The sequence below is a fragment of the Coregonus lavaretus genome, assembly GCF_964263955.1.
Source record: "Coregonus lavaretus genome assembly, chromosome: 33".
In the NCBI taxonomy this organism is placed as follows: Eukaryota; Metazoa; Chordata; class Actinopteri; order Salmoniformes; family Salmonidae; genus Coregonus; species Coregonus lavaretus.
The window spans coordinates 24,743,479-24,757,566 of NC_140020.1; the positions used below are offsets into that span (position 1 = coordinate 24,743,479).

At 43.2% G+C, this 14,088-nt stretch overlaps 1 protein-coding gene across 1 annotated transcript; it reads left to right on the forward strand.

Moving 5' to 3' along the window:
- Positions 1-7,330: 7,330 nt before the first annotated feature.
- Positions 7,331-12,587, forward strand: LOC311108055 (potassium channel subfamily K member 13-like; the record flags this gene model as incomplete). The annotated part of the gene is made up of 4 exons (XM_084150704.1): positions 7,331-7,667; positions 9,364-9,929; positions 11,875-12,102; positions 12,432-12,587. 4 exons carry the CDS (start codon positions 7,331-7,333, stop codon positions 12,585-12,587), a joined length of 1,287 nt encoding a protein of 428 aa, XP_084006830.1.
- Positions 12,588-14,088: the final 1,501 nt, after the last annotated feature.

Genomic DNA, 14,088 nt, shown 5'->3' on the forward strand with positions numbered 1-14,088 from the left:
ACCCTCGGATAAACACATTTTACAGATATTTTTAGTACCTTCTCGGATACCACCAGTGGTGGAAAAAGTACCCAATTGTCATACTTGAGTAAAAGTAAAGATACATTAATAGAAAATGACTCAAATAAAAGTGAAAGTCACCCAGTAACATACTACTTGAGTAAAAGTCTAAATGTACTTGGTTTTAAATATACGTAAGTATTAAAAGTCAATGTAAAAGTATGAATCATTTCACATTCCTTATATTAAGCAAACGAGACGGCACAATTTTATTGTTTTTTATTTATTAATGGATAGCCAGGGGCACACTCCAACACTCAGAGGTCATTTACAAACGAAGCATTTGTGTTTAGTGAGTCCACTAGATCAGAGGCAGTAGGGATGACCAGGGATGTTATCTTGATAAGTGCATGAATTGGACCATTTTCCTGTCCTGCTAAGCATAAAAAATGTAACGAGTACTTTTGGGTGTCAGGGAAAATGTAAAAAGTACATTATTTTCTTTAGGAATGTAATGAAGTAAAAGTAAAAGTAGTCAATAATATAAATAGTAATGTACAGACACCCAAAAAAACACTCAGACATCATTTACAAATGAAGCATGTGCGTTTACGAAAATGTATGCACGCACTACTATAAGTCGCTCTGGATGAGAGTATATGCTAAATGAGGTAAATATAAATGTAGTGAGTCTGCCAGATCAGAGGCAGTATGGATGACCAAGGATGTTCTCTTGATAAATGCGTGAATTGAACCATTTTCCTGTCCTGCTAAGCATTAACAATGTAACAAGTACTTTTAGGTGTCAGGGAAAATGTTTGGAGTAAAAAGTACATTATTTTCTTTAGGAATGTTGTGGAGTAAAAGTAGTCAAAAATATAAATAGTAAAGTAGAGTACAGATACCCCAAAAAACGACATAAGTACTTTAAAGTATTTTTACTTAAGTACTTTACACCACTGCTTACCACTGACAAGTTCACCATGACCCATCGGACAGGTGTTTGTCTATGACACAGGAGATGCAAGGATATTCAGCAACTCACTGACGCATGCTGGAACAGGACTTGTTCTATGAAGAAGCAACATAGACCTACACAGCTAGTTCCAACCCTATGGAGGATCTAAAGTAGTGGAGGAGGTAGTTCGCAGCTCAGTAATGTAGCCTTGTCCAGTGATGCCCTCTTCCCTGTGCATCCCCACCTAACAGTACACAGCTTCCAACCAACTTATTCTGCCATGTGACTTACAAGTCAAATGTCAACCCTTGGAGGAAGAAATCAGCTCCTTGGCACAGTAGGGTGGAAGCAGTGTGGCTTTAATTGGTCCACCAAATCACAGCGGCACAATTCTTCCATCCCTGCAATCACTGATATACCCCCGATCCAATTACGGCTGGCTTAGATACTATGGCTGCGATGGGTTTCAAAGCATCACAGACACACAGCTCCTCGTTTCCCACAACCCAATGTGGCTTTAGGCGGCGGACATCAAAGCTTTGTGGACGAGGGCTGGCTGACGCACGCACTGGAGCAACGACGTACACACGCCAACGGAAGCATTGACACATACACCACAGAAACACACACATAATACACACACGGCCAATTCCCTGACCCCCTGTGTGTGTTTTACTCCTAGCTATTACATACAATGGATCAGAGACCAGACCTCCTGTCGTGGAAATTAGTTTCAAAGGGGTAATCTGGAATTTAGATGCAGTTTCCCATTTAGTATACTGATCTATATTTCCTCTGTAGGAAATTGGAAAGGTCTGCCTGTGGTTTTAATGGTCTATGGAGGGAGTCATCATTAACTATATAATCTATTTATTTGGTGGAGGTGGGGGGGTTGTGTGTTTGGGGAGAAAGAGCAAGAAAGAGAGACAGAGAGAGAGAGACAGAGAGAGAGAGAGAGAGAGAGAGAGAGGGGGGGGGGAGAGAGAGAGAGAGAGAGAGAGAGAGAGAGAGAGAGAGAGAGGGGGGGGGGGAGAGAGAGAGAGAGAGACAGAGTGACAGAGAGAGAGAGACAGAGAGAGAGAGCCAGAGAAAGAGAGAGAGAGAGAGAGAGAGAGAGAGAGAGAGAGAGAGAGAGAGAGAGAGAGACAGAGAGAGAGAGAGAGAGAGAGAGAGAGAGAGAGAGAGAGAGAGAGAGAGAGAGAGAGACAGAGAGAGATAGAGAGAGAGAGCGAGAGACAGAGATAGAGAGAGAGAGACAGAGAGACAGAGAGAGAGAGAGAGAGAGAGAGAGAGAGAGAGAGAGAGAGAGAGAGAGAGAAAGTGAGAGAGGGAGAGAAAGCGAGAGGAGAAAGAGAGAGATAGAAATGTATTGGTTATAAAACCAGAGATTCCATTTCGAGCTAATAGAAAATATTGACGTTTCACTGAAGGACTTCTCAGGTTCAGGGTTAAGACCAATTGTATTGCTCTTTCTATCTCTATCTAATCTATTTTCTTATGATTGTTACCATGGACACAGAGTTGCCATAACTGGTTGCCTCACACCAATTAATGGATAGGTTGTGTTCTGTTGACACCTCATATTATTATTTTATTTTATATTTTTGACGTCTTGATCTCAGTGCCAGAAATATAATTACATATGAGGTGTGTGTGTGTCAGTGATGACAATGCTAGGCTGTGGCCTTAGTACTGCCAGGTAATGGCAGGAAGGAGAGCTAGCAGCAAGCACAGCCATAAAAGGAAGGAAAGAAGAGACTGACAAGAGACAACATTAAAGAGTTGAGTATAAGTGCAAGACACACACACACACACACACACGTCCAGGCAAACACAGAAGCACAAAGGAACACACACACACACACACACACACACACTGCCGTCATGCCCATAGGGGTCACAGGGGCACGTGCCCCCTCAGATTTGTCCTGTTAAAAAAATTCAAATAATAACAATACATTTAATTTATTTTGCTGTTGTTGTAATACCACTAGCCACCTAGCAATTTTATGAAGTTGGCTTTAGCTAGCATCCCAATAGGTTCCCAATCTCCCAACCTCATAACTAGCTACCAAGAAGCCATGTCAGGCTGTCAATCAAGTTAGAGTAGCTGGCTTGTCTAATTATCTTACCTGGCATGCCTGCTGGCAAGGTTGGTAGACTTTACAAAAGCAAGCAATAACTAAATTTACTGAATAAGACTCACATTCCTTTCAATCTTTTACCCAGATTTTAGCAGAGAATCATATTTACTTTATTGTAAAAAAATAACCGGTATGCTTAGATATGCAGGAAAAATACACATTTTTGACATAGAATTAAGCATAATGATTATGGCTATAGATTGCAGGAAAACTAAGTTTGTGCCCCCTTTTGGGGTGCATGACATCCCTGCACACACACATACACTCACATGCAAATGCAAATGCATACACAAATATGCATGTAAACAAGCACCCACACACACTCCCCTTAGTACCGTGTTTTTCTAGTCCTCTTTAATCTACCACAAACACATTTCCCACAGTGATGTTGTCAAAGCTTGATACTTATCTGAACTAAATTGAGCAACAACAACACTCAGTATAATGGTGATATAGAACTTTTATTAGCACATGCTGGGCTATGGTGGAGAAACACAGCTCTGGTTTCCATTAAGACTGCACAACATACAGTGCATTCGGAAAGTATTCAGACCTCTTCCCTTTTTCCACATTTTGTTATGTTACAGCCGTATTCTAAAATGGATTAAATCAATAAAAAATCTCATCAATCTACACACAATACAACATAATAAAATAAAAAACAGAAATACCTTATTTACATAAGTATTCAGACCCTTTGCTCTGAGACTCGAAATTGAGCTCCGGAGCATCCTGTTTCCATTGATCATCCTTTATATTTTTCTACAACTTGATTGGACATGATTTGGAAAGGCACACACCTGTCTATACAAGGTCCCACAGTTGACAGTGCATGTCAGAGCAAAAACCAAGCCATGAGGTCAAAGGAATTGTTCGTAGAGCTCCGAGACAGGATTGTGTCAAGGCACAGATCTGGGGAAGGATACCAAAACATTTCTGCAGCATTGAAGGTCCCCAAGAACACAGTGGCCTCCACTCCTCAGTAAAAGGCACATGCCGGCCCGCTTGGAGTTTGCCTAAAGGCACCTAAAGGACTCTCAGACCATGAGACACAAGATTCTCTGGTCTGATGAAACCAAGATTGAACTCTTTGGCCTGAATGCCAAGCGTCACGTCTGGAAGAAACCTGGTATCATCCCTACAGTGAAGCATGGTGGTCCAATTTGTAAGTCGCTCTGGATAAGAGCGTCTGCTAAATGACTTAAATGTAATGTAAATGGTGGCAGCATCATGCTGTGGGAATGTTTTTCAGCGGCAGGACTGGGAGACTAGTCAGGATTGAGGGAAAGATGAATGGAGCAAAGTACAGAGAGATACTTGATGAAAACCTGCTCCAGAGAGCTCAGGACCTCAGATTTGGGAAAATATTCACCTTCCAACAGGACAACGACCCTAAGCACACAGCCAAGACAACACAGGAGTGGCTTCTTGACAAGCCTCTGAATGTCCTTGAGTGGCCCAGCCAGAGCCCGGACTTGAACCCAATCGAACATCTCTGGAGAGACCTGAAAATTGTTGTGCAGCGACACTCCCCATCCAACCGGACAGAGCTTGAGAGGATCTGCAGAGAAGAATGGGAGAAACTCCCCAAATACATGTGTGCCAAGCTTGTAGCGTCATACCCAAGAAGACTCGAGGCTGTAATCACTGCCAAAGGTGCTTCAAAAAAGTACTGAGTAAAGGGTCTGAATACTTACATAAATGTGATATTTCCATTTTTTCAATTTGCTAAAATGTCTAAAAACCTGTTTTTGCTTTGTCATTATAGGGTATTGTGTTTAGACTGATTAGGGAAAAAAACAATTTAATCCATTTTCGAAATTGGGAAAAAGTTAAGGGGTCTGAATACTTTCCAAATGCACTGTATATGCTGCAAGCATGTAAATTTTACCACATGGACTGAAGCACAGTCTGAGGCTACACAGACATGGATGAGCTGCCAGACTGCCGAGTCTAGCCTATGCAGACTCCCCAACAACCGGATGTTCCGGTTTTCAGGGGATATGGAAAGAGAGCCTGTGACACGACTTCCTCTTTTGAACGTTAACAAGGCAGCACTCCATCTTAACTCCTCCTCCACATTTACTGGATTGGTTGAACAGTGCAGAAAAACCCCTCCCTGACAGTTAATTTTTTCTGGTCAAGACCAGTATGTAGGGGATCTAGTTTCAGGCATTTTTTTTACGCCTGCTACGTTCGGTTAGCTGAGTCTGGCCACAAGTAGGGCCTATTAAGCTGTCCATGGTGCGGAAATGTTCTACCATCAAATTGTTTATCAAAGTTACACCAGTAATGTTGGGGTACTGACCACAAGTATGAGCTGTCCAAGTTGCTGAAATGCACTGTTCCAATTATACTAGAAATGTTAGGGTTAACTAAACAACAACATTGGCGTTTCTTCTGTAACTGCACAACAAGGGCGGCAGGTAGCCTAGCGGTTAGGAGTGTTGGGCCAGTAACCGAAAGGTCGCTGGTTAAAATCCCAGAGCCGACTAGGTGAAAAATCTGTTGATGTGCCCTTGACCAAGGTACTTAACCTTAATTGCTCCAGGGTCACTGTCAATAATGGCTGATCCCTGGCTCTGACCCCACTCTCCGAGGGTGTCTCAGGGGGAGTGGGATATGCAAAGAACTCATTTCCAATGCACTTGTACATGTGTGAAATAGGACAAATGTAAGCACCCATCTGATTATTATCTTAACATGGTGGGCATGCTGCAAATCTGCCTGTCAATTTTTCCTCCAGGGCTGAAACAGAGTCTGAGGTCAGAGTGGCTGCGCTGTCCATAACTATTACTGTCCATTGTGCTGAAATTCTCTGCCCCTCAAATTTTGAGCCATAGTTACAACAGATACACCAGCAATGTTAGGATTAACTTCACTAAACATCCAAAACAGGATTTATTTTTACTGAGATTTTAAAAATAGCCTTTTGTTGTCCATCTCCCTCTGATGTGCATATTGCATTTTTACAGCTTGTTCCATGGTAGTGACATTTGCTAAGCCTATCCCTTGATGTCCCTGTGCAAACACATGAATGTTCAGACCTGGATCTGAAAGGTCACATCATATTGATTCATGGCAGAAGACATCATGGCACCATTCTTTAATGGGCACCACAGCAGGAGACTGCCCAAATGTTGGAATCATGCTTAGCATTGATGCAGGCTGCTCAAGTCACATGGTGACCCGACAGTATCTTGATCCACTTGATAATCTAAAAATGTTTCCATTTGGTTGTTGTTTAATACATTGGTAATTGCTCAGGAATTTGTTTGTAATAGATATGTAATCATTACTGACTTCATCACTTTGTAAATTCACAGTTGCTCATGTTTGTTAAGTTGTTTGCGCCAGGCTACACTTCGATTTTTTTATAGCTTGATGTTGATTACATTTTGCTTTCATGCATAGGCCTAAAGTACTTACAACGGTCTTAATCTCTTCCCTGCTTCAAACCTGTTCCATTTGGTCTCGACCTGCACAGCGGAGGAGGTGTTTGTGGGTGAGTTTGTGACTGAGGCTTGTTCAGAGTGTGTAGCCTAGTCGATGCCCTCGGCGCCTCTTGATGTGGAGGTCAGTTAGACGCGTACTGTGGCAGAGGGACAGAACATCTTGCAGTTGAGTATAACAGCCTTGAGTTTGCCGTGGGTTTATACAGAGTTCACCGTTTGATGACACATTTTATTCAATGTGAGCTATTCGAAAGCATCTTCTTCTTAACGCGCTCTGCGAGAGGGGCGTATTTTGAGAAGGAGGGAGGTTGCGCAATTGAACGCAGCGTCGTAAACTATTATCAGTCAAAGGTTTGTGGATTTTACAGAGAGGTGAACATTAGTTTATTTATTTTGGACAAGCGCATAAAGGTGAAGGATGACGCCATACGTTTATTGTAACGGATAATAATAACGGACATTTGGACTTGATGGCCAAAGAGCCTTGACAACTGTTGATGGTTACTGTTGTGTTTGTTCTTCGATTAATTTTCACAATGACAGGTGACCAGCTGTTGAATCTCCGAGGAAAACTCTCCTCCTTTTCTCTCTGGCTGTCTCTGCTCTCCATCCCCGCAGCCTCCAACTCTATTTCACCAGAGTTTCTATCCTGAACCTGTTTGTTATTTTCCACGATAAACCTTATGATGGATAATGAGGAGTGTGTAATTTTTTACATAATAAAACGATGCGGCGCGTTCCCAGCACCTGTTGAACAGTGACTAGCCTACATTATGGCCTGCCGGAGCGGCTGCTGTTGTGGCTTCGGTCCCTTCAACGAAGATAACGCCAGGTTCCTAATGTTAGCGGTGTTTATAATCCTCTACCTCCTCTGCGGTGCCGCTGTCTTTTCAGCACTGGAACAGCCGATGGAAGCAGAGGCGAAGGACCGATGGGCGCAGCGTTTTGAACAGTTCAGCCAAAATAATAACTTGAACAAGAAAGAGCTGGACAACTTCTTGAGGAACTACGAGGAGGCGAACGTGGCCGGGATTCGCGTGGACACTATCAGACCTAGGTGGGACTTCACCGGTGCGTTCTACTTCGTGGGGACTGTGGTCTCGACCATAGGTGAGCTTTGCTGTAGTTTATAGAATACCATTAAATTATTTCACAACTGGAACAATCACAGCCAACTAAATGATGCTTCAATAGGCATGTTCATCAAGTTTTAATTAGTCTTATTGTGTGTCATGTAATTGGTTTCAATATGAAAACCCGTTAAATTAGTGCAGCCTTGAGTGCCAATTACTAGGAAACTCCTCCACAGGAACTCTCTCTCTCTCTCTGAGTGACATAAGACCCTGACTGTGTTGCCAAACAAAAGCCTGGTGAAGAGGGGATGTTTATGGCTCACAAGCCAGTCTTATCTCTGATATTTTGTAGCTAAGCAACACAGCTAAAAGCCTTAATGCCTCTAGATTACTTTATTACATGTCAAGAAAGAAAATAAATGGATTTGGAGGAACTTACTAGCTAATGCATTTGTATTCAGTACAGATATACTAAATACAGCACATTTCTGTTCTGTAATTTCAAATAGAGTAGGATATATAACCATACTTCTTCTACTTAGATAAGGGGACAAAAGGATGCCCTCCTCTGCAAAATCCATTTTTTTTTGGGGGGGGGGGGGGGGGGGGGGGGCTGAGACGCAGCCATTGAATGGAAGTAAATGGAGAGATCCCTTTTCACCTCTGAGTGCTCATTGTTAAATGCAGCGTGAAATGGAACATGGTCATTGTGGAACAGAGAGAGCATGCAGGCAAGAGCTGGACTGGATGGACTCATCATGGGATTCATCACAGCTGTGCTCACTCTGTCCATCAGATAAGAGCTGTGTGTGTGTGTGTGTGTGTGTGTGTGTGTGTGTGTGTGTGTGTGTGATTCTGTGGGTCCTCCATTGGGCTGAAAGTAGTCATTCCTAGTGTAGTATAAAGTGGTGGGGCGAGAATGAGAGAATGTGATAAAGGATGGTAAAGAGAGAGAGAGAAAAAAAAGAGGGAGGAAGAGAGAGAGAAAAAAGAAAGGTAAAGAGGAAGATAACTAAAAAGGGAGGGTTAAGTGTGTGAGAGAGAAATACATGAGAGAGAATTATAAAAAGAGCGATGAGGGGGATGTCTAGAAAGAGAGAAGGAGAAGAATTAAGAATACTATTATTCTTGTCACCATTAGCAACCCTGTAGGCGAGTGAGTGAGTGGTTGAGGAGGCATTGTGTATGTGACTGAATGGTGCTTCACTCCACTCCACTCAGGGCAGAGGGAGGGAGGGAGGGTGTGCACATACTGCTTGTTAACAACCAATTAACTGTCAGCACTGAACGAGCTCTGAGCTTACTTACTGTACAGATGCTAAAACACACACACACTCCAAAAGCCAGAGCAGGGCCGTTGTGTGTGTGTGTGTGTTTGTGTGCTTGACACTTCTATTTGGGGCCTGTCTTGTGTGAGTGTTGCTCCAACTCATAATGTGCTTTTCCACCTGTCTGTGAAAGCTGACAGTACACATTATGCTCAGGCTGACTGATTTATGATTGTGAATAAACAGGATTTGAAATATAACTAAAAAACATACTGCATTGTTCAGTGTGATTCAGTATCGTTTTGTCACACTGTTGTTTTCTAATGGTAATGTTTCTACTATCTATCCAACCATGGTGTAATTGCTAATAGATTAAAGCAAAAACATAATTACTAGTTTTGACCTATACTGTTCTCCTTCTGTTTTCTTTATAATAACATATCCCTTCATCTTGATGTTCCTCAGGGTTTGGAATGACCACGCCAGCGACCATCAGCGGTAAGATCTTCCTCATCTTCTACGGCCTGATCGGCTGCGCCTCCACCATCTTGTTCTTCAACCTCTTCCTAGAGCGCGTCATCACCGTCATCGCCTTCGTCCTTAAGTCCTGCCACGAGCGTCGCCACCTTCGCAAGGCCGTGCTTCCTCAAAATGGCCGCCGACGCCTCTCTGAGGGCAGCGGTGGAGGTGGCAGGGGCGGAAGAGGCGGTAGGGGGGAGGGGCTGGCCGGGTGGAAGCCCTCGGTGTACTGTGTGATGTTGATCCTGGGCGCCGCCGCCATCTTGGTTTCCTGCTGTGCCTCGGCCATGTACTCTGCTGTAGAAGGCTGGGGCTACCTGGACTCTCTGTACTACTGCTTCGTAGCGTTCAGCACCATTGGGTTTGGGGACATGGTGAGCAGCCAGAAGTTTGCGTACGACGAGGGGAATGAGAACCAGACGGCGTACCGGGTGGGTAACTTCCTGTTTATTCTGACAGGAGTTTGCTGTATCTACTCCCTGTTCAACGTCATCTCCATCGTCATCAAACAGGTATATACTTATTATATTTCAGATCTTATTGACTTTTTTATCCAGGTACAGTGGTGTGGAAAAGTGTTTGCCCCCTTCCTGATTTCTTATTTGTTTGCATGTTTGTCACACTTAAATGTTTCAGATCAAACCAATTTAAATATTAGTCAAAGATAACACAAGTAAACACAAAATGCAGTTTTGAAATGAAGGTTGTTATTAAGGGAAAACAAAATCCAAACCCACATGGCCCTGTGTGAAAAAGTGATTGCCCCCTACAACCTAATAACTGGTTGGGCCACCCTTAGCAGCAACAACTGTAATCAAGCGTTTGCGATAACTTGCAATGAGTCTTTTACAGCGCTGTGGAGGAATTTTGGCCCACTCATCTTTGCAGAATTGTTGTAATCCAGACACATTGGAGGGTTTTCGAGCATTAACTGCCTTTTTAAGGTCATGCCACAGCATCTCAATAGGATTCAGGTCAGGACTTTGACTAGGCCACTCCAAAGTCTTCATTTTGTTTTTCCTTCAGCCATTCAGAGGTGGACTTGCTGGTGTGTTTTGGATCATTGTCCTGCTGCAGAAACCAAGTTCACTTCAGCTTGCGGTCACGAACTGATGGCCGGACATTCTCCTTCAGGATTTTTTGGTAGACAGCAGAATTCATGGTTCCATTTATCACAGCAAGTCTTCCAGATCCTGAAGCAGCAAAACAGGCACAGACCATCACACTACCACCACCATATTTTACTGTTGGTATGATGTTCTTTTTCTGAAATGCGGTGTTACATTTACGCCAGATGTAATGGGACACACACCTTCCAAAAAGTTCAACTTTTGTCTCGTCAGTCCACAGAGTATTTTCCCAAAGGTCTTGGGGATCATCAAGATGTTTTCTGGCAAAAATGAGACGAGCCTTAATGTTATTTTTGCTCAGCAGTGGTTTTCGTCTTGGAACTTGCCCAGTCTCTTTCTTATGGTGGAGTCATGAACACTGACCTTAACTGAGGCAAGTGAGGCCAGCAGCTCTTTGGATGTTGTTGTGGGGTCTTTTGTGACCTCTTGGATGAGTCGTCGCTGCGCTCTTGGGGTAATTTTGGTCGGCCGGCCACTCCTGGGAAGGTTCACCACTGTTCCATGTTTTCGCCATTTGTGGATAATGGCTCTCACTGTGGTTCGCTGGAGTCCCAAAGCTTTAGAAATGGCTTTATAACCTTTTCCAGACTGATGGATCTCGATTACTTTCTTTCTCATTTGTTCCTGAATTTCCTTGGATCTCGGCATGATGTTTAGCTTTTGAGGATCTTTTGGTCTACTTCACTTTGTCAGGCAGGTCCTATTTAAGTGATTCCTTGATTGAGAACAGGTGTGGCAGTAATCAGGCCTGGGTGTGGCTAGAGGAATTGAACTCAGGTGTGATAAACCACAGTTGAGTTGTGTTATAACAGGGGGAAAACACTTTTTCACACAGGGCCATGTAGGTTTGGATTTTGTTTTCCCTTATTAATAACAACCTTCATTTCAAAACTGCATTTTGTGTTTACTTGTGTTATCTTTGACTAATATTTCAATTTGTTTGATGATCTGAAACATTTAAGTGTGACAAACATGCAAACAAATAACAAATCAGGAAGGGGACAAACACTTTTTCACACCACTGTAAGTCATTGAGACACATACTCTTTGACAATAACGACCTGATAACGGCCTCCATCATCATCAACCCGGTGGGATTATTGTTATTGTTACTGAATATTGTTACTGTATTCATCTTGCTGATTTTATTAAATAAAGTAGTGACTTTGGATGTTTTGAAAAGCACTTGTGAATAAAAGTTATTATTGTAGCCATTCATTTTGGAATTGGAAATAATTGTTTTGTATTTAGAAAAATGTAATGTAAGCTAAATCTCTGAGACTTTTATTATAACATCGGCAATAATAATTTATGTTGGGACTTGGAGGTGCTGAACTGGTTGCTGAGGAGGCTGGAGGTGCCATGTCGCTGCCCAGGGAGGGGGGGCCACCACCCGCACCCCAGACACCCCCGCAGGAACGTGGTAGTGCCCGGACACATGAGGGCCAGGCGGGACCTGTCCATCGAGACGGACGCAGTGAATGAGAGCGAGGCGGACGGACGGAGGATGTCTGGAGAGATGATCTCCATGAAAGACTTCCTGGCTGCCAATAAGGTGAGGGGAAAGACATGAAAATGTATGCGTCCACTGCTCACAGATTACGGCTGGTCCCAGATCAGACTTTGGGCAGAAGTGAAATACTTGACGCGTGTTCACATATACCTATCAGATCCAGATCCTGCAGAGTGTTTGGTACCTTAATCCACTCTATCCGGCCATTTAATGGCATAAGTGAAGTGCAAACGAATCCTGGTCCCTGCCCGAGTGGTTGTTCCAGGAAACATTGATGCTGTATCATAAGATTTATTTTACTGCTATATTGCTGTGCCCTGCGCTTGTTCTACATTTGTTTGGTAATTAATGAGTCTCTCTCCATTCATCAGGTGAACCTGGCCATCATGCAGAAGCAGCTGTCAGAGATGGCTAACGGTCACCCTCGCCAGTCAGGCTCCAGCTCCCGCCACAACGGCTTCTCCGGAGGGGTGGGCGCCCTGGGCATCATGAACAACCGCCTGGCAGAGACCAGCGTGGACAGATAGGCCTAGACCTACAGTACCAGTCAAAAGTTTGGACACACCTACTCATTCAAGGGTTTTTCTTTATTTTTACTATTTTCTACATTGTAGAATAAAAGTGAAGACATCAAAACTATGAAATAACACATATGGAATCATGTAATAACCAAAAAAGTGTTAAACAAATCTAAATATATTTTTGATTTCAGATTCTTCAAAGTAGCCACCCTTTGCCTTGATGACAGCTTTGCACACTCTTGGCATTCTCTCAACCAGCTTCATCAGGAATGTTTTTCCAACAGTCTTGAAGGAGTTCTCACATATGCTGAGCACTTGTTGGCTGCTTTTCCTTCACTCTGCGGTCCGACTCATCCCAAACCATCTCAATTGGGTTAAGGTTGGGTGATTGTGGAGGCCAGGTCATCTGATGCAGCACTCCATCACTCTCCTCCTTGGCCAAATAGCCCTTACACAGCCTGGAGGTGTGTTGGGTCATTTTCCTGTTGAAAAACAAATGATAGTCCCACTAAGTGTAAACCAGATGGGATGGCGTATCACTGCAGAATGCTGTGGTAGCCATGCTGGTTAAGTATGCCTTGAATTCTAAATAAATCACAGACAGTGTCACCAGCAAAGCACCCCCACACCATCACACCTCCTCCTCCATGCTTCAAGGTGGGAACCACACATGCAGAGATCATCCGTTCACCTACTCTGCGTCTCACAAAGACACAGCGGTTGGAACCAAACATCTCAAATTTGGACTCATCAGACCAAAGGACAGATTTCTACAGGTCTAATGTCCATTGCTCGTCCATTTCCTGGCCCAAGCAAGTCTCTTCTTCTTATTGATGTCCTTTAGTAGTGGTTTCTTTGCAGCAATTCGACCATGAAGGCCTGATTCACAAAGTCTCCTTTGAACAGTCGATGTTGAGATGTGTCTGTTACTTGAACTCTGTGAAGCATTTATTTGGGCTGCAATTTCTGAGGCTGGTAACTCTAATGAACTTATCCTCTGCAGCAGAGGTAACTCTGGGTCTTCCTTTCCTGTGGCGGTCCTCGTGAGAGCCAGTTTCATCATAGCGCTTGATGGTTTTTGCGACTGCACTTGAAGAAACTTTCAAAGTTCTTGACATTTTCCGGATTGACTGACCTTCATGTCTCTAAGTAATGATGGACTGTCATTTCTCTTTGCTTATTTGAGCTGTTCTTGCCATAATATGGATTTGTTCTTTTACCAAATAGGACTATCTTCTGTATACCACCCCTACCTTGTCACAACACAACTGATTGGCTCAAACGCATTAAGAAGGAAAGAAATTCCACAAATTAATTTTTAACAAGGCACACCTGTTAATTGAAATGCATTCCAGGTGACTACCTCATGAAGCTTGTTGAGAGAATGCCAAGAGTGTGCAAAGCTGTCATCAAGGCAAAGGGTGACTATTTGAAGAATCTAAAATCAAAAATATATTTTGATTTGTTTAACACTTCTTTTCGTTACTACATGATTCCATATGTGTTA